This window comes from Kogia breviceps, chromosome 18, assembly GCF_026419965.1.
Source record: "Kogia breviceps isolate mKogBre1 chromosome 18, mKogBre1 haplotype 1, whole genome shotgun sequence".
NCBI classification, from domain to species: Eukaryota; Metazoa; Chordata; class Mammalia; order Artiodactyla; family Physeteridae; genus Kogia; species Kogia breviceps.
Genome location: NC_081327.1, coordinates 39,721,931 through 39,747,158, shown reverse-complemented (window position 1 = coordinate 39,747,158; position 25,228 = coordinate 39,721,931). Strand labels below are relative to the sequence as shown.

Here is a 25,228-nt window from a genome sequence, read left to right as displayed (position 1 = left end):
AGATGCTGCTGCTGCCTATATGAATAGGGCAGGAAACACCCAAATTGTACTGGGTACCAAATGCCCGGAACCCCAGCCTTTCATAGTCACAGTCACCTGGAAAGTTGTCTATAATGTGCTTCTGAACCTCCAAGTTGATTCACACCGGACAGTAGCATTGGCTCCATCTCTGCCTCCTACACCGCAGTTCAGGCAGGGACAAACTGCAAGAGCCACCTGCCAACCCAGGCTCGGCCAGGCCCTTCCTCTCTAAGTGGCAAGACAACTCCCTCTTTTGGAATGACCTGCTCTTGGGTCAAGACTCACAGGGTAAGTCTCAGGGCCAGTGTGCTCACCAGAAAGGCCTGGCTTGGGAGCCCCAGGCCAGGCCATGGGAAGCCACACCCACGGACTCAGACACAGGAAAACAAAGTAATTTGGGGTTTTTCACCTTGAAAACCACAGACTGAAAGCTAATCTAACCAGGTATGTTTGGAAATTGTTTGGGAATAAGGAGCGCCTAGGATAAGTTGTAGCACCAAAAACGTGCCAAAACCTGGACCTACACTTAGATCAGAAATAACCTTGTTAACCCATTTTGTTTCCCTTTGTTTTTCAAGTTAATTTTCTCCGCTCACAGAAGATTTTACTACCAGATAATTTCTCCAACATAGATGTGTTAGAAGCAGAAGTGGAAATTCTGGAAATCCCTGAGCTCAGTGAAGCTGTGAGGTTGTACCGAATGAACACGGGTATGTCACCAGGGGAACCTTGCCCTCCCCTTGACATCCTGGGGCAGTCTGGGCTTTAGCCAGAAAAGCCAAAACCAAACATCTTCCCTCCTGCAACCACTCTGGGCTTTGGGTGATGGTGAGAGAAGTGGGTGTTTTGGCTGACTTAGAATCTGAGAAGGGAATTTTCATTCTGAAACCCAGTGTGCCCTCTGTCTGCTCAGTCTTGCCACTGACCTGTAGGTAGCTCAGCCCAGCCTGGGTGGGGAAAACGGGCCAGAGTGTCCAGGGGAGGGAAGTGGGGCCTGAGGCCCGGCTTCCCAAGGTCAGGGGAGGTCTGCCCTCCTTGTGGATGTGTCAAGCAACTGGGAACGTGTAACTAACTCCTACCTGCCACTCCCATCCTTCCTTTCCCAGGCATAGCTGGAGGGCGTGGGAAATTCCCCATAGGACTTCAGTTATCCCACACACACCCCAGTTCCTTTCTGCCCCCTACTTCAAATCCCTGGCTGCTGTGCCTATTTCTGCCTGCTCCTGACACTTCCTGACCCTGGTCCAGGCCTTCCAGTTCCCTGCCCAACCTCATTCCAATTTGATCCTCATATTTTTTATTTGCATTTAACCATCCCATTTCCCAAATCCTGCATGTCTATGGAAGCTACTGTGCATGTTGCAGGAGCTAGCTACCTTAGTGTGGCCTCAGCTGGCATTCTGAGAATATATAGAACTGTCTTGCACACGTGAAGTTTGGCCTGCATGTCACCAGATATTTATTCCATGGGAATCAGACTTTCCCTACTTTTAGGCCAGCTCTCCCAGACTCCTCCCCAGGCAAGTGGAGTCCTATCCTATTTGGGGGTAGTGGCATCCTGCTGCAGGCCTCAGGAGCCTGTCTTAGGATCTTACAACCCACTTCAAAGGGTGTAAGTTCAAACCCCTCTCCCCCAAAGACTTCTGTTCCTTCAGAGAACATGGGTCAGAGAGATGAGCAGAGCGGTGCATGCTGCACAAGAGCTATGTGAAGTTGGAAGGGAAGCATGTCTGTGGACGGGCTCTGTAAGCCATAAAGCAGCCCCCAAACACAAAGCATGTTTTTTGTCTTTTATAAAGCACCATAACTAAGGGAAACAGCTCTCGTAGCCTTGGAGGTAGAGGTGCTCTCAAATCTCAGCTCTGCCCCACCTAGCTTTGCTATTTGGGGCAAGGTTCTTAACTGGCCTCTCAGGACACAGTTTCCTCATCTGTGATAAGAGGAGAGTACTACCCCTTTTGTAGGGTTGGAGATGACCCATGAAAATCACCTGGCAGCTTGCCACTGGCCCACTGTTGCCACTGGAACAGGGTCCTGTAGACTGTGCACTGTGCCCACTGCAGGAGAATCAAGGTTTCACCCATGAGCCAGCAATACAAATATCCAACCTGAAAGTAACACTACACAGTGTGTCTCCGGGGAAAATTCTGCCCAAGAGTGATACGGACTGTGAATCCAGGAAGCCTGTAATGCACATTAGGTTCTATGCTATGGTTGTCATTCTTTATGCATGGATAATTAGAGCAGAGCTTGGAACTAAGGGAAATTCCTGCAGAGGCTGGGGCCAGATGGCTGTCATTCTGAAATTCAAATGTTAGTGATACAGCTAATTAATCTACCCCCCATTCCCACCCCGCCTCTCAACAAATAGTTTTGACTTCTAAACCTGACTGAATATAAGAAAAACTATACTGATTTCGAGCAGATCCAGATTTGGCTGTGCAAGGAAATAAGCTCCCTCAAAGTCTCTTTAGTTACTGATTTAAGGCAGTAGGAAGCAAGAGCCAAAGCTGCCAATACAGTTATGACCATGAGGGATCTAGGAGTCACCCCTTTCTCTCTGGCACAGGTGGCTGTTCCCGGACCTCCTGTCCTCCTCCAAGCCCTGGGAAGGGGGGTCGCGCAGCAGGCCTAGAGTCTGTGAAGCCACTGTACATGATGGCCCTGGGTCTGCTTGTCAAGTACCCAGACTCCGCACTGGGACAGCTCCGCATCGAGAGCACTCTGGATGGAAGTAGACTGTACATCACTGGGAACGGGGTCCTCTTCCAGCACGTTAAGTAAGGCCCTCCTCAGAGCACAGCTTGGTCCCACTCAAGCTGAGCTTTACCTTTCTCGAGGAACCAACCTGGGGCCCTGCCCATGAGCCAGAGATAGTATCCTTGGGGACAAACTGATCATTTTAGCCACTCCCACTACCCACACCAGCGCCACCAAATTTGGGCCTCAGAGGAGAGGCCGAGTGCCAAGGTATAAGGTTCCCAAGGTTCAAAGGTCTCACACTGTTTCATATTTCCATCCTCTGTAATCCATTGCTCTGGTTCTAGCCCTGTGCTAGGTCTGAGGTGACCAGGCCAATCACAACACTTAGGGTGCTGGATAGTCCCCCTCCTTCAAAGGTCCTCCCCACAACCCTTGGGAGGCTCACTGACACACAGAAAGTCAGAGCCAGGGGTGAGCCCCCCAAGAAGCAAGGCAAGGCAGGCTTCCTGGAGGAGGCGATACCTGGCCTCTGCCTTGCGGGATGAGCTGCGTTGGGTCTTCGTTGCTGTGCGCGGGCTTTCTCTAGTTGTGGCGAGAGGGGGCTACTCTTCGTTGCAGTACATGGGCTTCTCATTGCGGTGCCTTCTCTTGTTGTGGAGCACCTGCTCTACGCGCACGGGCTTCAGTAGTTGTGGCTCACGGGCTCTAGAGCACAGGCTCAGTAGTTGTGATGCACGGGCTTAGTTGCTCCGCGGCATGTGGGATTTTCCCAGACCAGGGCTCAAACCCGTGTCCCCTGAATTGGCAGGCAGATTCTTAACCACTGCTCCACCAGGGAAGCCCCTAATCCTGTTTTATAGAAAGGTAAACAGGTTCAGAGTAGAGCAACTCCCTTAGGCTCACAAAATACACTGGTACCAAAACTAAAGATAGAAGTGGGTTTTCCTGAGCACCTGGGGAGAGGGTCAGCCAACTCCAAACAGTGTCTTACCCCAAAACTGTCATTTGTGGCCCACACCATCCATCTCTCCCAGAGATGTCCCACCCCTGATGTCACAGGGCACAGAGGGCAAAGATAAGTACCTTTGGAGGTGGGGGGTTTCCTTGGCATACAAGGTATCATTAATCTCCCAAACCGTGACAGGCTGCCACACAGTGACTGAGATGTCTTGGGCAGATATTTATGGGGGCAAAAATGGAGTGACTGGGCCCTGGCCTGGATTCTGGAACCTGAGACTGGGTTTGGAGGCTTGCAATTAGTCAATTTAGAGGGCTTTGCTGAAATAGGTCAAGCTCAGCTCCAAAAGGGTGAGCCTATGTGTCCAAGTATACCCCCCTATGAGACATCACCAGAAACCATTTAAGGAAATGATGTTAGTGGCCACAGGCTTGAGCTAGTGTAAGGGCAAGACATTCTAGACATGGAAGGTTGACAGGCTGGACTCCCTTGGGGTGCAGTGCTGAGGCTTTCTGTGACAGGCCTTTCCTCTGCGCAGGAACTGGCTGGGGACTTGCCGGCTGCCCCTGACTGAGACCATTTCTGAGGTATACGAGCTCTGTGCCTTTCTGGACAAGAGGGACATCACCTATGAGCCAATGAAAGCGGCTCTGAAGACTCATCTGGAGCCGAGGACTCTGGCACCCATGGATGTGCTCAGTAAATAAAGAAGCTTCTCAGTTTGAATTCAACATCAGAGGAGGGTCTAGTGGATCACAGAGGAAAGATAAGGCTGGCTAGAACCAGGAACTGTAGATGGAACAGAAAAGGAAAGCTAGTCTTACATCTGTGGGTTTCGCCTAAAAGGAAACTTTCATTTTAGGTGACCCCTCCCCACCCCAAGCCCACAGGTAGCCTCAAGTAGTCCAGGCTGAGCAGTGCAGACTGACCCAGTTGGGGGGCCACATGGGACCCCAAGGGCATGCCTGCTCTGGCTCTGGGAGCCGATGCTATGCACATTTGGTCCTCGCAGCCATCCAGGGAAGAATGATCCCTGGGTCCATTTAACAAAAGAAGCAGAGGCTCAGGGAGGTAACTTGCTTATATTACTAGATCGTGGTCAAGCTGGGATTTAAATCTGAGTCTAAAGCCAATGTTGTTTCACAAGCTGCCTATAACTGTTTCCTAACAAAAAGTGTTTTAGATCAATTTATGCTATATTACTATCATTCAGCAACATTCAGTACTTATTTGAGCAGCTAACATGTACCAGGACAGTAGATAACACTAGAGGTACAGAAGAGAGCAAAACAGACCCAGTTTCTATCTTCATGAGGTTCACAATCTAATTATATACCTCTTGGTTATATCATCTATTTATATACCCTTCATTCATTACAAAGCTCATTAGAAACTGGTTCTTAATACAGAACAAAGCCTAAATCTAGTCACCCCAGGAAAAGGGTCATGAGTTCATCTTCCCAGAATAAAGCCCCATTCTCCAGACATGCCTCGAGGCTTGGTCTCTGTAGAAGTAACAGTGATTTGATGAGAGGCTGGCTCTATGATATTTGCCAAACCATAAGCACAGACATACAGAGGGACTCCTAGCTCCGGTCTGAGTGGCCATGTGGAAAATTACACACCCAGCCAGAAACCAGAAGCAGTTAGCAAGGTAGATAGAAAGGTACATCAGCCAAGCTTTCTTGGGAGAGGTGGGCCAGGGGAAGAACAGCAGTGCCCTTGGGGTTGGTGGCCCTCCCCCAACCCAGAGTCACCAGCTGACCCTCCAAGCTGCTGTTCTAAACCCAACTTGACACCCAGGAAACCATATGGTGAGCCACAGGGAAGCCCTGAGGAGCAGAAAAGGTTGATGTCAGGGATTTCTGCTGCTTCTCAGACTAGGCAACAGACTATGACTGATGAAGATATTGTGTCTTATTGTGTCTTAACATGTAATGGACAAAATGCCCTACCTAATTTCCCTTCTGGCCATGTGATGTGTTCCCTCTCATTGGTTTCCTTAGATGAGGAGTGGACGGCAGAAATCACTGTGTATTCCCCCCAACAGATCATCAAAGTTTATGTTGGAAGCCACTGGTATGCAACCACCCTGCAGACCCTGCTGAAGGTACCGCTGGCCTGAGGCTGCCCTCCTCTCCTTTTGGCTTCTGCAGCTGAGAAGAATCTGTCACCTGACTCTCACACAGCCTTCAGCACTTGATTAAAACAAGGACCTTCCCTCTGCTCCATGGCCCAAAGTGCTTTTATTGTATGAGCAGCATTCTGGGAAGGCCTTTAGGAGTTTGGGTAGGGATGAGGCCAGTCTGAGGCACCTGGACTGAGCAGGACATAGGGTGAGGTTCCAGATGCCTCAAGAGAGTGGTCTAGGAGCCAGCAAAACTTGAAGCAGAGATTATGTGCTTCTCCCTAGATGCTCTGCTCCTCATTATGGCTCCTTGTGGCCAACAAGATAGGGAGATGGAAATCCCAAAGCCTCTGCTCTAGAATGGTTAGGAAAACGAAGAGAAGGCTGACCTGCCCCTTAATAAGGACGTAGCCCTTTAACAGACTAACAAGAGACTGGTGTCCAACCCTTTGCAGTATCCAGAACTGCTGTCCAATCCTCAGAGAGTGTACTGGATCACATATGGACAGACCCTGCTGATCCACGGGGATGGCCAAATGTTTCGACACATTCTCAACTTCCTGAGACTTGGAAAACTATTTTTACCATCTGAATTTAAGTGAGTGAAGGAAAGAAATCATATAATGAAACCCCATCCCTCTTCAAGAAGGAAATTTGAGTTTGTAGCCTTCAGGGAGTTTATATTATTCCAACATGTGAACTGCTGTTCAAGGCAGCAGCTCTGTTGGCTTATAAACCCACCCACACTCCCACTCCAGATGCCCAGTGCGACATCTCCTTGTCATTTGCAGGGAATGGCCCCTCCTCTGCCAGGAGGTGGAGGAATACCACATCCCATCCCTCTCAGAAGCCCTTATCCAATCTGAGGCATACAAGTAAGGAAACTGCTCCTGACACCATGTTCTAAAGTTTGAACCTTTATATTCCTCTTGGGAATCCTGTCCTAAGTCTCACCTCCCAGCAGGACCTGTTCTCCTTAGGGTTTGGGGGTGGAGCAGACCATCCAATCCTGGATGGTCCCCCATCCAGGTTTGGGCAGGGACCTAAGCAAAACCCTTTAAAGCCCCTTCTCCCCTGCTGTCTAGAGTTAACTCCCAGCCAAAGGGTAGAACTGGTCGATGGACTAGTGGAAGCTTCTGCTTACTAACTAAACCCTCTTGGAGTCTGCAGGTCATGGATCCAGGAGAAAGAATCTGGAAATGAAGAAGTTTTTCCCATCAGAAGGCTGCACGTGGTGACAGAAGGGCCAGGGTCACTGGTGGAGTTCAGTAGAGATGCCAAAGAAGTAAGTCCCAGCATTCTTTGGTTTGGTGTTGTCCTGAAAGAGCACCAGCACAGGGCTCAGAGGGCAGACGGCTACTGAGGGGTATGGCAAAATGAAAGAGCCGGGCCTACATGGCTCCTGGCACAGTGACTGGTTTCTGAACCTTGAGGGAGACACAAGGAAATGCTGGCTGTATGTGGCTTGGGATGATATGTCCCTTTGGCGTGTGAAAGGACCCTGGGCTTGTACCACCCCCACTCAGACTGAGCAAATCTCAAATGTAAGACCCATGTGGGGGATGGGATTGTTCTGGATAAGCAAGTGAAGTCTTAGAGACCCAGCTTATGAGATCTTGGGTAAGGCTTCGATGTGGAAGCACAAAATGCCCAGAGCTGCTGTGCCCTCCCTCTCCAGACCACAGCTTGCATGCCCATGGAGTTCCAAGACTGCAATGACAGGACTCCACGGAACAAGGCCAAGGGGACCCTGGCCAGGTCCAGCCAGATAGAGGAGGCTGAGCAGTACTTCCGGACAATCCAGGTGTCCCTATGCCGAGATGCCAAGAGGGTGGGTAATCCCAGCACATACTCACACCGTCCTGGGCTATGTGCCAACCCTAGACAATGGGGGGCCCACACTGAGAGTCCTCCCAAGAAGAAGTGTACCACAGTCAACCTCACACAGAAATCTGAAAGCAAAGACCCTCCGGTCACCCCCATGCAAAAACTCACCTCCCTGGTAAGGGAATGGGACATGGACAATTGCAAACAATGGGAATTCCAGCCACTGCCAGCCTCCCGGAGCAGCTCCTTGGAGGAAGCCACCCTGCAGCTCCCCTCAGGAAGTGAGGCTGTTTCCCAGCCCAGCACCTCAGCTTCCTGGAAAGGCCATTACACAGCCTCAGAGAAGGACCCAAGCCCACAGGCAAGGGCTGGAGCTGGAACCAAAGACAAGGGGCCAGAGCCAACCTTTAAGCCATATTTCCCCATGAAAAGAGCTGTCACCTTGAAGGACTGGGGCAAGCGGAGGCCAAAGGAGAGAGGTGAGTCCTGTCCCATCCTTGACTTAATTCTCATTTACAACAGAGAAGGCAAACCTTGGCCAAGACCACAGAGCGAGTCAGTGATTAAGGGGGACTAGAGCTCTGCATTCACTGATGCCAAGCAGAAGACCCAGAAATGACAGGCACACTGGTATGACTTGGGGGCTTGAGAAACTACTTGAGGCATATGGGAGGAAGTGCCTATAAAGTGATAGGAGCACAGAGAAGGGTTGGGGGCTGAGGAGTCATCAGGGGAAAGAAGGAGAAACCTTGGGTGCTTGAGGAAACACAAGTCATGGGTCTAGCAGCTGGAGACCAGGCTTCACATGAAGTGATAAAGAGATAAGGCTGAAGACATAAGGAAATCAGGACAGGTCTTGTGGGTCAGGTTCAGGACCTAGCAGTTTGTTCTGATCCTAAGAGGAGTGGAGAGCCACTGAAGCATTCTAAACAAGGAAGCAAGCAGTCAGGTGTGCATTTAGAAAGTTTGTTCCAGGGCAGAGGAAATGCAGCAGCAGGAGAATACATGTTAGAAATGCCAAGATCATGCTAGATGAAACAAGTTAGGCAGTTGGAAGAAGCAGGAAAGTATCAGGCCAAGCAGGGGGCAGGTTTCTGGTTTGGGTGATTGCAAGGCAGTGGATGATTACTGAGGCAGGAAGGACAAGAGAAGGAGTAGGACTTGGGGAAGAGGACACATTGCATATGAGGTACTGATGGACATCCAAGGAGAGGAGTCCAGAAGACAGGAGGGTATATGGGGACCGGGCTGAATAGACAGGTGTGTGTGTGGTGGGGAAGTGTGGAGCAGCCCAGGAAGTGAGCTGAGAACTGCTATGATGGACTGTTTCCTCTGCTCCTTCAAAGTCCTTCCTACAGTATTCTGTCATTTTCCCTTTTAGTGGCTTGGGCCCTGCTTGGAGGGGTCTTCTTGGGCCCCACCTGTGAGCCCCAAGTTGGTTTCTCAAGCATATTTTTAAAAATTAATTTGTTTTATTTTTGGCTGCACTGGTCTTCGTTGCTGCACACGGGCTTTCTCTAGTTGCGGCAAGCAGGGGCTACTCTCAATTGCAGTGTGCAGGCTTCTCATTGCGGCGGCTTCTCTTGTTGTGGAGCATGGGCTCTAGGCCTGTGGGCTTCAGGAATTGCAGCACGCGGGCTCAGTAGTTGTGGCTTGAGGGCTCTAGAGCACAGGCTTAGTAGTTGTGGCGCACGGGCTTAGCTGCTCTGCGGCATGTGGGATCTTCCCAGAACAGGGATTGAACCCATGTCCCCTGCATGCGCAGGCGGATTCTTTTTTTTTTTAATAAATTTATTTATTTTTGGCTGCGTTGGTGTGCACGGGCTTTCTCTAGTTGTGGCAAGGGGGGGCTACTCTTTGTTGCAGTGCGTAGGCTTCTCATTGCGGTGGCTTCTCTTGTTGCAGGGCACGGGCTCTAGGCACGTGCGCTTCAGTAGTTGTGGCTCGAGGGCTCTAGAGCGCAGGTGCGGTAGTTGTGGCACATGGGCTTAGTTGCTCTGTGGCACATGGGATCTTCCCGGAGCAGGGATCAAACCTGTGTCCCCTGCATTGGCAGGCAGATTCTTAACCACTGTGCCACCAGGGAAGTCCCTCAAGCATATTCTTCAGAGTGGACATGCATCAGCAACTCCCCACAGAAGCTCCTCTCATAATTTTACAAAGATTTCCAGTCCCCAGCTGGGTTGTTATCAGCTCTATTTACTACCAGTCCTAGTTCAACAGAGGATTTGGAAAGTTCCTTGGAGTTCTGAAATTCAGGATTTGGCTTGCAGTGATTCAAGGGTAGTGGAGAGAGGAGAGCCAGAAAATGCCCCTACCAGCCCAGGGTACCACTTCTGAGAAGCTGGAGGCAAAGACTTGTGACTGACTGTACTGGTCTGTTGCCAGAGGTCTCCTCCCTGCTTGGGCTCTGAGGTGGCTTAAGGAGAGCCCTCTCCCCATGTTGTTTTCACAGAAAGTCCTGCCCCTGAGCAGTCTCTGCCTGAGGCCAGTGAGGTGGACAGCACAGGGGTCATCCTCAAAGTGACCCACCCCCCCGTGGTGGGTAGTGATGGCTCCTGCATGTTCTTTGAGGACAGCATCATCTATACCACACAGATGGACAACCTCAGGCACATGCCACCCACAGCCAGCCCCCAGCCCCGAGGTAAGGCTCTGGAGCCATGCCTGTCCCTGCACTTCCTTGCGGAGATGCCTGAGCCCCCACCCAGGGTACTTCAGGGATACAGTCTCCCTTGGAAGCCCTACACCTCCCCCTTACTCCGGGCTGGCTCTAAGGCTCTAGCCATGGCAGATGTGGCCACATCCACTCTCTCCTCCATAGAAGTGACTTTCCTGAGTTTCTCTCTGTCCTGGGAAGAGATGTTTTACGCGCAGAAATGTCACCGCTTCCTGACTGACATCATTCTGGATTCCATCAGGCAAAAGGACCCCAAAGCCATCACAGCCAAGGTGGTCTCCCTGGCCAACCGGCTGTGGGTACGTGTGATAGGCCTCAGGCCCTGTTACTTCTCCACTGTCCCCTTGCCTCCACAGTAAGTGGGCAAGGCAAAAGGAAGCAAGCCAAGATGGGGTCGGAGGAGTAAGGGGAAGAGGTCAGGGGCAGAAGGGCAGGGACAGGGAGACAGGGCAGCAGCACCTGGGCCGAGCCTTGGCCAAGAGGCAGTTTGGTTTTTTTGTTTTGTTTTGTTTTGTTTTTGTTTTGCGGTACGTGGGCCTCTCACTGTCGTGGCCTCTCCCATTGCGGAGCACAGGCTCCGGATGCGCAGGCTCAGTGGCCATGGCTCACAGGCCCAGCCGCTCCATGGCATGTAGGATCTTCCCGGACCGGGGCACAAACCCGTTTCCCCTGCATTGGCAGGTGGATTCTCAACCACTGCGCCACCAGGGAAGCCCCCAAGAGGCAGTTTGAAGTGACAGTATCCTCTGACCTCTGCGGCTCCTGCAGGCCCAGGGAAGCCCCTGCTCTGCATCCCACTCTGAGGGGCTGGGAGCAAATGTGTGTCACACTGTTGCCCCCAGCCCTGCCTGACTGTGGGCTCTTCTGGCAGACCCTGAACATCAGCCCCAAGCAGTTTGTGGTGGACTTGCTGGCCATCACTGGCTTCAAGGGTGACCGGTACACCCAGGAACATCTGTACAGCTGGGTGGAGGTGAGGGCCACCTGCACCCCACTGGGAATGGCGACCCTCCAGATGCCTCAGATGGACACTGTCTTGCTGCATGAGGGCCAGGCCAGTGCTGCCCAGAAGGCTAGACAGGCAACTAGACCTCTAGTCCCTGGTCCCAGGGAGGGAGGAACAATGGATGAAATTAACCTGTCTAGAGTGGTCAAAAAGCAGTATCCAGGCCACTGGTTTTTGTAGTTTTCCTCCCACGTTACCAATTTAGCCTTCATCACTAACAACCCTGACTATACTCAGGGAAGCACATCTTAAGAGCTCAAGGTTTTGGGGTGCTGAAATCAGAGAAACTATTGGGAGTCAGATAGATGTTTTCAATGACTGATACCAACTTCACCTACTCAGCCATGATGTCAATACTTTTGTACATTCCTTTAACACTTAAGCTGCTTTAAAGCAGTTTTTACAAAGAAAAGGAAAATGTTCAATAAGGGCAAAGGAATGACTCAGGTTTTTGTTTTTTGATTCCTTACAATAATTTTAGGATTCACATTTTTAACATTGTAGGTAAAAAAGATTTAGCTAATTTTTCATTAATCTGGCATTTCTGTCATCAAGTACATTACTATAACACCTTTCACTATAAACACAAAAGTGCCAAGTTACTATCCTCTGCCTAGTCTATTGAATGGAAAGTGAAGTCAGCATCTACGACTAGAAAGTGGAAAACCAGTGGCAGGAAACATGCACTTTTGGCCCTCTATTCATTCTGTTGTGTTCCCTGGTAGCCACTCCAAACCACATCTCACATCTGTGAGATGCCTTTAGGCAGAAGTGAGCTCAACAGCATCAAGTGGCCTTGCCTTGACCCTGCCCCCACCCAGATAGGAGGACCCCATCCACACAGCCAGAGTAAGCAACCAGCCAGGAAGTCAGGAATTAAGACCAGCCTTTTCCTTCCAGCTCACGCTGCCTTTCGCCAGGAAATATGGCCGCTGTGTGGACCTGCTCATCCAGAGGGGCCTGTCGAGGTCTGTCTCTTACTCTCTCCTGAGCAAGTATTTACAAGATAGCTAAGTTGCCCAGAGAAGCTGCCCCACAAACACCCCATCCCATCGCCAAGGTTCATTTTAACCGGGGATGTCCCCAGAATGTGTGTGCCCATCGAAGGGTGTGTTAGTTTATTTTTTATTATAAACAAAGAATAAATCACAAGTCAAGGGTCTGGACTCCATCTCTGAGACACCAAAGACCTTACAACCAGTGAAATAATCTTAAACTGAAAGCTATTCAAAAAGCTTTGAATCAATATAACCAAACTGACCCAGGAAAGAAGGGGCTAGGCCTGGAGAGCCAGGGCAGGCAAGAGTAAGACTCCAACAGGGATGAGCTTGGCTTTGAGATCAGGGGTTGGGAAGCAGTGGCTAGGAACCCACCTGTATTCCTACTGAGGGGTGGGGCAGCCCAGTCACTAGATGTCCCACCAGCCTACAGCATAGAAACAAACATCCACCCTCTGTTCTGGGTGGGAACAACTGCGGTGGGAGCTGGAGATGGGGACAGAAGGGGACATGAGGCCAGGGGCCCAGAATCAGGGTGCTCATTTAGGCTCTGCAACCAGCATCCGCTGGAGAGGTCCCTGCTGATCTGTCCAATGACACAGACATCAGAAAGGGTAGTCGACAGGGCTGTGCATGTGGACTGGAGGTGACCCAGGTGCCACCCATGGCCTGGTCATAGCAGATCCCGAAGAGAGGTGATGTTCCTTGGATCTAGCAACTCCTGGTTCCACTGCCCACCTTCAAGCCCAGGCTCAGACCTGTGGTGCAAAGCTAGGCATGAACATGTACTTCCCTGGCTCGGGGTCCAGGTGGGCTCTCTGAGGAATGGCTCTGACCTACCAACCCCATTTCCACCTAAAAGCAAGGCAGCCATAGGCCCAGGCAGGGCTGAGAAAGGGCTGGTGGGTATAAGGCTAAATGGAACTCACATAGGACAAGTCCTCCAGGCCCCTGCCCAGGGCCTGCCCTGACACACAGCTGCTCTCCGAGCCACTTGAGCCACTGGCTGACGGGCACTGGGAGGAGACCTCTGAGTCCTCAGGAGCTAAGAAGGGAGACTGGGTAAGCTGTCAGCAGAGGAGGCCCAGACCCCAAGCCATGCCCTCCTGCCTCTGGCCAAGCCCAGACCTACTCAAAGATGGCTGGCTGCCCAGCTCAGCTTCAGTCTCCAGTACTGCTTCCTCTGGGAAGCTGGTGGAATACAGGGGCCAGCGGAAGCCCAGAACAGCTGGGTCTCTGTACAGATGCAGGTTGAGGGACCCCAGTACAGAGCAAGAAGCAGGGTCTCCAGAAGGGGAGCTTGAGGCCCCCAGGTAAGGGCTGTCATAGTCAAATGGGGCCACAGCAATGGAGGCCCGAGAGCGAACTTCTGTATGAGAAAGAGGGTCAGGTTGGGACAGGCCAGAGCCCAGGTGGGCCAAGGTCCTGAGGGGAACGCAGGCTAGGGCTGACAGAGGTCCATGTTGCCGCCTGTGCAGCTCTCCTCACCCCAACCCCTGCAGCCTGCCTGCTACCTTGGCACTTCAGGATATAGTTGACGGTGCGGTCGTTGATAGCTTCTTTGCTGGGGGCGATGTCCTGGAAGGCCTTGTTCCCCACACCCAAGGACACCATCTCAGCCATGCGCACTTCTGGGTGGAGAGTGGACATCTGGACATCAGCCCAGCCCTTTATCACTCTTACCCCTTAGTCTCTCCTGTACACCACAGCCTGCAGATTGTCCTGTGCGCTGAGCCTTTCCCAATAATCCTATGAGGTGTCATAATTCATAATTCTCCTTTTAAAGATGAGGCCTCTAACACTCAGAGGTTAATACTGTCTGCACAGTCTGAGACTGATTGCAGGACTGCCTGACTTTGGAGTTCTTTCCCCTGCGCTGGCTGCTACTGAGGGACCTTTCCCACCCTCCCAAGTATTTCCAGGTCCCTAGGCCCTCCTTGGGGCCCCTCTGGGATGACATAAGCATTGGGGCAGGGACCCACCCTTGTTGTGGACAGCCTGCCTCCAGAGCAGGCGGGAGATGTCAGCTGTCCAAGCCTGCTTCGTGGCCAAGCTGGCAGCTTGTAGCACAAAAGTGTCCCTGGCCTTGCAACGGCGAAACCAGATCTCAAAGCGCAGGTTGCTATCCCCACAGCACTCAGTGAGGCCAAGGTCTGCCATCTGTGTGGCCAGGAAAGGAGCTTAGTGAGGCACTGGGGGCGCAGGGGGCAGAGGGAGGGGTTGGGTGGGCCTACCTTGAAGGACCGCTTGTAGGCAAATGTGTCGATGCCTTTGGGTCCTCGGCGAGGCTTGCTGAAAAGCAACAGCTCCTCAAAGAGGAAAACACGACGCAGGGACTTGTGGCGCCCAGAGCGCACTGTGAACTCATCCTGTCGGACCAACTGCCCCTGTTCCTTGAGGTTTACCTGCCAAGTTGGGGCCCAATGGGTTCCCAGCCTCTCCTGCCCCCTCCCTTCACACCCACTGCCCCTGCCCACCACAGCCTGCGATGACTCACGTCACAGCCCTGGATGGCATCCATGGCTAGCAAGTCATTGCCGTGTCGCAGCTGGAAGCGCACAAGGCTCTGGGCAGCCCGCAGGGCACTCAACTCTGGCACGGTCACCCCGCAGGCCCGTGCCAGCTCCTGCAGCAGCAGTGTATACTTGCTCATGCGCTGGATGGGTTTCAGCAGATAGGAAGCCAAGTCCAAGTGGTCCCCCAGTGCTTGCTGCTTGTCCTGCCAGGTGCGTAAGAGACCGTCAGGGAGCTTCAGGTTATTTGCTCCATCTCCCCCTCCCACTACAGTCTCAGGCTCACCTACCCTGAAAAAGATGTGACCATAGCTGGTCATCAGGGCATCGGAGCATGGTTTATTCTTGCTGTAGAGTGCATACATCCCAAACTGCACCCTCTGCAAAGATACACAGCTTGGTCTGGTGCAAATGGGCCAGCATCCAAGGGGGCCAAACCACTCTCAGTTTGGGAGGACCCAAATGCCTAAAGGTCCCAAAGAGGCCTCCCCACACAGAGCCAATGTGCCCTGCTTTGAATGACAGGTGATCTGGCAAGAGGCACTGTGCGGAGAGGGGCTTGCCCTCAGGCCCTCTGGGGAAGAAGTCCTGCATACATCTCTGCTGCTCCCACTGCTCTAAGGGCAGTGCTCTAATGTCACCTCACCTCGGACTACCCCTTCTCTTGCTCACTACACTATGCTACACTGACTTCTCTCTTCCTTGACCACTGGGCATCTTTCCTGCCCAGGGCTTTGCACTTGATCTTTCCTCTGGATGGAATGCTCTGACTGCAGCCCCTCCCTCTGGCCTTAGCTCAAACACCAGCTCCTCTAAGCGGCCTCTCTAACTGCTCTCTCTAAAGGGGATACCTCTGCCTTGCTGCTAACTCACAATCACCTATCTATCCTATTTTTTCCCTCCTAACCTCAACTATAATATGGAATTATCTTTTTTACTTTTATGTCTCCTCTGCTAAACTAAAAGCACCCTGAAAAACAGGGACCGATTGGTCCTGCTCATAGCTGTACCCATCATAGGGCCTGACCCCAAGCACATGCCCAATAGCTCTCTGTTGAATGTGGCAGAATCAGCCAGGGCCTGTGCGGCCTGTGGGGCTTACGTGGCGCAGGAAGGCATAGGCCACCCGGGGTGGGTGCTGGGTACAGGCCTCCAGCTCACGCAAGAAGAAATGGCGGTGGAAGTCCCGCAGCTTCTCCAGGTTGCCAAAGAGGCGGGCGCGCTGGCCACGGAGGCCCTGGGGCACATCAGGGCGATCCAGCTCGGGGAAGTAGTTCTCCATGGTGTAGTCAAGAGCGTGGACATACTCCCGCTCTGTAGCCACCATCTCCGCCAGCACCAGCTGGAGTCTACCAGGTAGGTGGAATTAGGACCTAAGACATCTGCCCTGCCACACTGCCCTCCCCGCCCTGCTCACTGCCTACCTGTTGGGACTCCTGGGTTCACAGCTACCTGGTGGAGGTATGGTGGGGCATGACCCTGACTGGGCACCAACTCCAGCCTCTGGTCTGTGGCAGGCAGCCACAACGGCCTCACGGTGGCAGTGGTGGGCAGATTCTCGGAGACTCAGTCCCAGGTTCCGATCAAGGCTGTATGCTTTCCTCAGGGGAGGGGTAGCAGGTACAGCCAGTACCCGGCTGACACACAAGCTAGCTGTGCTACCTGTCAGTGGTGGCTTTAGAGCAGCTTCCAATTTCTGGTCCAGGGCCAGCCAGGTGTCCTGGCACCGCGCCCAGGCCCAGCGGCACTCCTGGCGGATACCCTCAGATCCCAGCCCTGTGGCTAGAGCCCACATCTTTCGGAAGTGGGCAGGAGGCAAATCAGGATGCTTGGTCCAATGCAGCTGCAGCCGTTGCAGCACAACCCCTGGGCGTTCCTGTTCCAGCTCTGCCAACACCCGCTGCCCCTCCTCAGCCCACATCAAAGCCTGCAACATCAAGGCCAGATAGGCATTGAGGAAGGATCCCACCAAGACTGCTGAGCCTTCTCCTCTACCTCCCCCCATCCCCACAGAATGCTGGCCCCAGGCTGCATTCTCAGTGGTAGGATTTTGGGGTCAGTCTGAAGAAGAGAAAACAGGCAAGGTATACAACAAAGCTCAAGCTGTCGTAGAGCTGAGCAGCCACCCCCCTGGCTTCACTGACCACCTGGAGCCAGGGATGGGACCCCTCACCCACCTGCTTGAAGAACTGCAACAACCTCTCAGCATCTGCCAGCCGCTGCCGCCGCTGGGCTAAAGCCCTACAGAAGTCGGTCAACTGGGCTTGCAGGGTCAGAAAGCGGGCCCCAGAGGGGCCCAGTTCAGCCACATCCCAGCCAACCAGCGGCTGCAGAAGTTTCTCCCCTCGCTTGACCTGCTCCTGGAGACAGAGACTGGGCTCAGCAAGCCCGGGCCTGGTAGTGCAGCCCACGAGCCCAGATCTTTTCCACAGATGTCTACATGCCCTCATCAGTCACTTCGTGAAGACCTTCCCTCCACCCCCAACCCATTCCCCTCTCTCTCCGTGCTCAATGAACAAGTAACTAAGCTCACCTGGGCAATTCGGTCCAGGTCCCGAAAAGGGCCTTGGGCCTGAAGCAGCATGTCCAATGAGGGTTCCCTTGGCTCCTCAAGTGCTGGCCAACCCACCTGCTGTAGCCACACTTCAATCTAGAGGAGTACAAACAAAGAAAGGAGAGCTGCTGTGGGGTGGGGGTGATGCTTGAGATTAAAGGTGATGCCCACTTAGGCGGATAGTTCTCACCTGGTGCAGCTCGCCCTCCTGGGCCTCCAGCATCTGGACCAACTCCAATGCTTGTACTCGCTGGTTACTCTGCAGGGTCAGTTGGTGCAGCAATCCATCCACGCGACCATACAGCTCCTCAACCTCGTCCACTGCAGGCCTGGTACATGGTACTTGTCTTAGCACCCCTGCTGAGTGCCTAGCTACACTCCACCCTGTCCTAGGACCACAATCCTGGCTGGTTCTGAGCCAGCCATGAGTCCTTGGCATGGGATATGGTGGGCTGGGGAAAGATCTGGGCTTGCACCTACCTGTAGTCTGGGCTCAGGGTCACCTCTGGAACCTCCTGCTTCAGCCATGCCAGCTCCAAGCCTCCCTGGCACTGTAGCCATGCCAACCGAGGTGAGTCTAGCACATGCTGCATCAGGACCCGTGCCTGCTGCAGCAGCCGACCGACTTCCTGTGATTAAGGGCAACAGGCAGTGGAGGTGTGCGTGGGAGAAGAGAAAGAAGATAGGGAGCATTCGGGGAGGTGTTGAAAGGAGACACTCACCCCAGACTCCATGGGCTGGGGCACAGCCTTCATGCTCTCAATGGCCCCCTGGAGCAGGGCACAAACCACCTGGCAGCTCTGCAGTAGGGTTTCCAGACGCTGTGAGCAGAGGCAGGCATGACCAGGGCAGTGCACAGTGCTAGTCCCAGGCATCTTGGACCCCAGGCCACTGCACTGCTCAAGCCAGCCCAGGGAAGCCTCCTCTGCTGGCCAGATTGCCTGCCTACCCACCCTATGCCCCACCCAGTGCACTGACCATCCGGAAGCCCAGCCAGGCCTGGTGGCAGTAGGGCAGGCCACCTCCTAGTGAAGTGGGCAACCCCGAGGTGGAGATGTGGGTCAGTAGACTCTGATGAGAAGACAGCTGCTCTAACTGCAGAAAAAGAAGGTGTAGTGGACTCGGGCCTGCTGGGGAAGCGCCCCACCTCCACCCTGGCCAAAATGGCTCAGTCCCTACCTGCAGCCCTGAAGGCACCTCCTGAGGCATCTTTCCCACTAGCAGCACCTGGTGCACCGCCCCTGGGGCTGCTTCCTGCAAGGAATCTGAGCTCAGCCCTGCTCCCAACCCTATAAAAAGGGCTGGGGCCGGGGGGGGCGGTGGGAAGAGGAGAGCTATAATCCTGTACTCACTTGCAGCTGGCTGAGCCCCCAGAAGAGAGAAGAGACTGGGGAACAAATTCGGGCGTCCACTAACACAGTCAGTCCCAGGGCCTGTACTTTGGGCCTAAAGGAGCAGGCTTTGGTTCAGTATCTATTTCCACAATGCTCCCATTCCCTTGCTCAGGTTCTGTCCCCCAACCTCCTCTCCCCAACCTGGGGATGCTTCGCAGGTAGAGCAGGAGGCGGATGAGTTCATGGCTGCTGCACTTGGGGTGAAGCCAGGCCGGGTTATGGGCACTCAGAAGCAGCACTGCCCGGCCTTCTACATCCCGAGTCCCTGTGCAGAGAAGGCAGTGAACACCTGCACAATCAAGTCACCCCACCTCTTCTGCCTCTAGTGTCTCCCAGTTACCTGGCAGGGCAGCCAGGCCACTGGCAAGCAGCTCCCAGGCGAGGTCTTGGGCTAGGAGGCAGTCAGTGGACTTAAGGAGCCTGGATCCGTTGGGATCTTGAGAAGGAAAATGCTTGGGTCTACATTGGGCCATTTACCCAGAGACCCCTATGTGAACTTGGGCTTTAGCCTGAGTAGAGTCAGAAGCCTCCCCACCTCCAGGTACCCTCAGTCCCTTCCAAGACTTTCCTTCCTTACCTGCCTCCAGTAGCTCTGACAATGGCTCAGATAAAAGATCTCCGAGGTTCACAGGGTCACTGTCCAACCCTTCAGGGTCCAAGCGGATTGGCATTGCCCTGCCTGAAACTGAGTCCCCTGCCAAGCCTCCTCCTTGGCTGTCATTCTCACCCTGTGCCAGACTAAGGTGGGAGGACATTGGGCATAGGAGAATCTCCATTCCAGAGGAGGCTGGTTCCTCCCTCTGGACTGAGGAACCTCCTAATACGCCCCTCTGGCCATCCCCTGACCCATGTGCAACCTTCTGTCCTGGAGGTGACTGAAGCTCACCAGGCAGAAGGCTGCCCTGTAGCCCTTCCCCCTGGGCTGCCCCTGCTGGTGGGCTCGGAGGATTGGGGTCCTGCATCTGGGGAGCAGGTTCCCCCTCATCCCAGGCATCTCTGAAACTGCACACAGCAAACCTCCAGTCGGTGGCGTGGCCCTGGGAGGCTGAGGACTCATCCCCATCCTCCAGGGGCCCTTCCATCGCCCCTTCCTTAAGGGTGGGCCTGCTCCCGGCAAGTGGCAGAGGGGCTAAGCCCTCGGTGTGAACTGAGGCCTCAGCTCATCCAGGAAACAGGTTGAAGATGGTCAGGTAGGGCTACGCGGGTGATGCAGGTAGAAGGCACTAGGTCGTAGGAGGTGCCAGTCTTGGTGCCCGGCTCAGGGAGCGCAGTCAGTGCCGCAGTTCAGGCCTGAGGAGCGGGGAGAAGAGCCGGTGTCTCTCCCTCCAGCTCACGGCTCGCGGGTCCACGCTCACGTGGGCCTTCGCCGGGAGTGCCCCAAGCTCGAACGCTCACTTGCCGCCACGCTGGGCGGGCCTGCGCAGGTGGGACGCTCACGGGGTGGGCGGGGCGCTGCCTCGTGCTCGCTTTCTAATAGGCCCAGCCGACCCTGGCCTCCCCCCCACCCCACCGGAGAACTCGTGCGCCCGCTCCCTCGCTCGCCCTCCCGCCGCAATCACGCCCGGGGTACGCGCCGAGGGGAACCCCGAATCCGGGAGGCCAGGCAGCCAGAGCCCTCGAACGTACCACACCGCCGCCTCGACGGCGGGTACGGCGCGGCGCCTGGCGTTGACGGGCGCCGCCTCCTGGCCGCGGGGGCGGGAACGAGCGCGGCAGAGGATAGGGCGCCGCGCCGCACCGCCCCCTGGGGGCCGGAGGAAGCAGCCACAGCCCACCCCGTCAGGCCCGACGGCAGCCGCCTGAGCTGGCCGGAAAGCGCGAAAACGCGAGCTCTCGCAGCGCCCCCGGCCCATCCGCCCCCTCGTCCCCCGCGGGCCCGGACGCCTCAGCTTCACCGCCTTCCCCCGAGCCGCCGCCCAAGCCCCCGCTGACTTTGACTTGGCTTCTCAGTTCGCCGGTTGGGGCAGCGACCAACGGCCTTCCCACCGCGCCTGCTCAGAGCGCCGGAAGCGCTCCCCCGCTGGGGAAGGCGGCGTAGGTGCGCGAGGGTGAGTGAGCAAGGGGTCCGCCTGGGGCTGAGGGAAGGGGCTTGCAGGGTGGCGGCGGAGGGGACGGGGCGCTTCTGCTCTTGAATGCACGCAGGATGCTGGGAGCCCTACCACAGCCTCCCTCAGCAAGACAAGGAGCACTCGTTCCTGTCAGCCAGGAGAATAAAAGTGTGGGCCCAGGGGCCCAGGAGGCCCCTAGGAATCCTGAGCCCAGACCAGCTGCTTGGTGCTGCTGGCAGCCAGTAGGGGTATCTTCATGGAGGGTGGAAGGGAGGAGCCCTTCCGTTGCAGACCCCATCTTCCTTCCAGTCCTCAGTCCCAGGCACCCAGAGCCAGGTTGTATTATACCATGATGGGCTGCTGTTTGGGTTAGAGGGAAGGAGGAGGCAGGGAGGGGGCTCTGTGGTGGGAGCTGACCCAGACCTGCCGGAATCCACCAATCCGCCAGGCCCAGACCCACCACTCGCTTGCGCTTGCGTTCCTGCACTTCTTTCATATGCACTCCCTCCCCAGTCCCACACCCCTCCCACAAAATCCCACCGAGGAGGCTGAGACTGAGGTCAGGATTCTGGAACCAGAGGGCCAGCTCTGCTCTTCCACTTACCTGATGGATGAGCTCCAGCGACTCAGTTCTCTTTGAGCCTCATCTTACTCACCTGTAAAAAAAAAAAAAAGAAAAAAAGAAAAAAAGAAAGGAAAAGAAAAAGTCATTCTTTCTTCCTCGGATTGCCCCGAGAACTAGGAAGTGCCCTATATGTCGAAGGTCCACTTGCTGCCAGCTCTTGGGCAGTGTTCGTGTCCTGCCCCTCATTTCATCCTCAGTTGGGGGACCCTGAACTGGTGAAAGTCACTTGGACAGTTGACCTGTGAGATCTCTCCCAGCTCTGAGGTGTGAAGTCCCTTTGGGGCATGTGGGCCTGGCCTGACACTCCCCCAAATTTGTAGGAAGATTGTAAGAAGGTAGGTTATGTGGTCAGAAGAAGACATTGTGCCCCATAACATGCTCAGGCCCTTGGTTCCTCGTGGGGAGAGGGCAGTGGGTGCAGTAGCTTCCCTGGCTCTAAGGTAGTCACCTCCTTCATGAGCCCAGGGAGGCTGCCAGAGGAGGGAACCTGGGTATCAGAAGCAGGCACAGAGGGAACAATAGCAATCCTCCCCTCCCCACCATTGCAGCTGCCACGTCAGCACCAAGTCCAGATTCTCAGAGCAGCTGCCTGGGAGCCTTCTTCATGAGGGGATCTGGCTGTGAGTGAGGAGCCATGGAGTTGTCCTGCTGCCTCCCCAACCCCCAGCAGGCCCTCTCATCCCACCCTCCTCTAGCTTCAGCGAGCATCAGGACCAACCTTGGCTCCGTCCCCAGCTGTCCTAGAGCCGCCCCACTGAGTCACTGCCTCCGGCTCCCTCCCTCCCCTTCTGCTGCCCACTGTCCTCCCACCGCCACCCACCAGCCAGGCCCCCTAAGAGCTGGTTGGACCTGCTGGCAGGCACATGTACCCCTCCAGTGCTAAGAGAGACCTCAAGCCACAGGCCATAACTGACCCCAGCACCCCTGGGCGCAGACAGACAGACTGATTCAGTGGCAGGGCCAGGCTTTGGTTTATTGACTCCACATAGAATGTATGCTGTAAGCTTTGCAAAGACAGAGACTGTGTTTTATCCACTTCTATACTTCTAGCACCTAGCACAGGGCCTGGAATAAATGTTGAGGGGTGCCTGAGACTGGTCGCACTACCCCTGTTCTCCTGAGGTTCTCCATTTATGAGCCAAATGTAAACCAGTGTCACAAATGGAGACTGATTCAGAGGCTCGGTCTGAAAGGGACACAGAAGAGGCAAAGAGCTGCAGGATGCACAGCCCCAGGATGGCAAAGATACAGATAGAAATGGGGACAAACTGAGCCTAGTGGGGAACCCTGGGGGCTGGGCCTGGAGCCAGCCTGTGCCAGTGACCACAGCAGGCTCTGTGGGCTGAGCTTGCAGGACTGAACGGTGACTCACGGGGCCCATCTCTGTGGCTCTCCTGGCAGCAAAATCTACTCACAGCAGCCTTTTCCACTGAGATCATAAAATGCGGATGGACCTCCCTCCCCTGCCCCTTCCCCAACCTTCCCTCAGCTTTGCATTTCTTACCAACATGACTCAACCAAAAATGAAGTGGGAGCTCTGTGCCTCAGGGGGCCTAGTGATAAGAGATCCACAATCATTGCCCTCATTCCATCCCAAACCTTGCATACCCTTTTTAGTACTGCCCCAGACAGTTAAGTTGACAAATACCCTAAACCCTCCAGATCTCTCTCACCTCTGGCCTAAATAAACTCCAAACTCCTTAGTGTGGTCTTCAAGACGTTCTAGAGGCATCACAGCCTTCCTGACCAGCTCTTATAGAGGCTTGGAAACTCATCTGATCACAAGTCTTATCTCAAACTGTCTCCTGTACCTGGAATGCCCATGTCCATCTCCCCAGGTCAAAATCCTTCCTCCTTCAAGGCACTGGAGGCCCCTTCTGCCCTCCTGCCTAGTCAAGTGGTGATTTGCTTGCTCTCCTGCATCCCAGGTGCCTGCCTCCTCCCGGCTGTGCTCACCTTTCTTACCCTCAGTCAGCTCATCTCTGACCAACCCTATTTGCCTGGAAGTCCCCCCTTTCTTTTACCCAGCTCCAGGCCCAGGAGCCCCTCTGCATCCCCCTCCCCTATTCCGTCAGCTGTCTGATGATGGGGATTTTATTTCTAAACCTTTCTAATCTCATAATTTTTGAAGGATGTGGTGTTGGGCCACCTTCCTCTGGAGACCTGGTTAAGATTACAAATTGCTGGGCTCCCGTAGACCTGCTGAGTTAGAACCTTTGGGGTAGGCCCAGGAATCCGTGTTTGACAAGCTCCCAGTGATTCTGATACTGAGGTCTGAGAATGGCTGCCTGCCCTCTTCAGCACATGCACCTTCACATCCCTGGGCTGCTGGAGGAGCCTCCCAACAGGTCTTCCATTTCTGGCCTTTCCTCCTACCAACCCTTCCTCCACGTGGGGTTTCACACATCCTCCACCTGGCAGCAGCTACATTCGAGCTCCCTAATGTGCATCACTGCCCACACTCCCCAGGTCATGATTCTCCAGGCTGGCTTTCTGCCACCTCCAAAATTCAGTGGGGTCACCCCACCCAGGCCTTTGTGTCCCTGGCTGGTCTCTCCCCAGCACATCACCCACTCTCCTTGCTTTTCACTGTATGTGCTCCAGATGTCTTTTATTCATGCTGTTCTTCCCACCTAGAATGCACCCATGCAATTTTGCCCATGTTGTCAGAGCCCCTCCACACACACACACTCATGCTCCTCCCAAAGCCCTCCCAGATTTCCTCAAGGCCTCATATGTTCCTTGGCTTGTAATGTAACACCAATGATGACGAACATTATAATCCCTTACCATGGGCCAGGCTGTATATTAGGTTTTTACATTTCATCATCTAATCCAGACAGCAACCTTATGAAGTAAGTATGATTGTTACCTCATTTTAGAGATGAAGACACTGGGGCTCGGAGAGAATACCTGACATACCTAAGATAACATAGCCAGTGAGTGAGAGCTGGGACTAACCGCTAGGCCTTAACACTGCCGACTGTCAGCAGTGTGAGGGCAAAGCCTAAAAGTCACTCTTCCTTCTCTTCACACCTTCCCCAGGCATAACACAGAAAGAATGGTGACTAAATTTGTAACCTTTGCAGTGTGTTGGGTCCTTCAGATCTGTAAAGATGAAGAACAGGATGGTGATTACCTAGGGCTAGGCAGAGGGTGAGGAGTGACGGCTGATGGTACAGTTTCTTTTGGGGACGATGAAAACGTTCTAAACTAAGGCTGTGGTGAGGGTTGCACAACTCTGTGAATGTTAAAGACCACTGAACTGTATATTTTAAATGAGTGAATTTTATAGTGTGTGTGTTAGGTGTCAATAAAGATAGATACTTTTTTTTTTTTTTAATCCTCCAGCACAGTGGAAATTGAATCTGGGTCTGCCGTTATCAGGGATTTCCATCCCTAAATGTTTCTGGACCCCACACTATCCCATTTGTGTCGGAAACACTCAAGGTAACCAGCTCCCTTGAGATTGCCCTCCCACCCACCAGGTGCAGAACACTTCTGTTCATTTGTCCTACACCTCCCTCCAGGTGTTTAAGGAAGGCTTATCCGGTCCCAGTGTGTGGTGGCTGCATCTTTGGGCACTTTGGCACCTGAACTTTGGGGTCTCTTTTCCTACAGGTTGTTCCCATTTTGTGGACTCCCAGTTCTGTGACCCTGTGCCCATACAGCAATACCCCGGACTGCAGGCATCCTGTAAGGTGACGTATTGGGAAGGAATGGGAGAGGAGGGAGGGAGGGCCATAGGGCCTAACAGTCCTTCCCAGGACCCC

At 54.0% G+C, this 25,228-nt stretch overlaps 2 protein-coding genes across 16 annotated transcripts in view; one reads left to right on the top strand and one right to left on the bottom strand.

Annotated features, from left to right (window-relative positions):
• Positions 1-25,228, top strand: part of KCTD19 (potassium channel tetramerization domain containing 19) — a 55,820-nt gene that overhangs the window by 19,285 nt on the left and 11,307 nt on the right. For 2 of the 14 annotated variants that reach the window (XM_067019361.1, XM_067019359.1), the window contains exons 5-13: positions 600-731; positions 2,591-2,801; positions 4,221-4,381; positions 5,689-5,792; positions 6,266-6,408; positions 6,602-6,685; positions 6,981-7,095; positions 7,489-8,116; positions 25,077-25,156. In XM_067019361.1, the coding sequence (XP_066875462.1) occupies positions 600-731; positions 2,591-2,801; positions 4,221-4,381; positions 5,689-5,792; positions 6,266-6,408; positions 6,602-6,685; positions 6,981-7,095; positions 7,489-8,116; positions 25,077-25,156 (1,658 nt within the window). Of the gene's footprint in view, positions 1-599; positions 732-2,590; positions 2,802-4,220; positions 4,382-5,688; positions 5,793-6,265; positions 6,409-6,601; positions 6,686-6,980; positions 7,096-7,488; positions 8,117-10,092; positions 10,285-10,461; positions 10,673-11,188; positions 11,527-12,223; positions 12,476-25,076; positions 25,157-25,228 lie in introns of those variants that run through there. The other 12 variants (XM_067019351.1, XM_067019350.1, XM_067019353.1 and 9 more) reach the window with 12 other exon arrangements.
• PLEKHG4 (pleckstrin homology and RhoGEF domain containing G4) lies at positions 12,446-19,889 on the bottom strand. 2 transcript variants are annotated; one of them, XM_059044466.2, is made up of 21 exons: positions 19,360-19,889; positions 19,123-19,218; positions 18,924-19,047; positions 18,741-18,834; positions 18,568-18,642; positions 18,367-18,483; positions 18,111-18,209; positions 17,869-18,017; positions 17,579-17,717; positions 17,368-17,484; positions 17,012-17,194; positions 16,259-16,761; positions 15,937-16,183; positions 15,125-15,214; positions 14,819-15,040; positions 14,556-14,726; positions 14,304-14,481; positions 13,836-13,952; positions 13,454-13,690; positions 13,251-13,366; positions 12,446-13,092 (listed from the first exon to the last, which is right to left on the bottom strand). In XM_059044466.2, exons 1-21 carry the CDS (start codon positions 19,862-19,864, stop codon positions 13,033-13,035), a joined length of 3,639 nt encoding a protein of 1,212 aa, XP_058900449.1. In that variant the 5' UTR covers positions 19,865-19,889; the 3' UTR covers positions 12,446-13,032. The 2 variants fall into 2 exon arrangements, with proteins under 2 accessions (XP_058900449.1, XP_058900448.1); XM_059044465.2 differs by having other exon boundaries at positions 13,017-13,079.

Coding starts and splice junctions, on each gene's coding strand:
- PLEKHG4 (XM_059044466.2), bottom strand. CDS start 19,864: ATGGAAGGGCCCCTGGAGGATGGGGATGAGTCCTCAGCCTCCCAGGGC. Junction 19,219..19,359: donor GTCAGAGCTACTGGAGGCAG/GTAAGGAAGGAA, acceptor TTCCTTCTCAAG/ATCCCAACGGATCCAGGCTC. Junction 13,953..14,303: donor GCAGGCTGTCCACAACAAGG/GTGGGTCCCTGC, acceptor CTCTCCACCCAG/AAGTGCGCATGGCTGAGATG.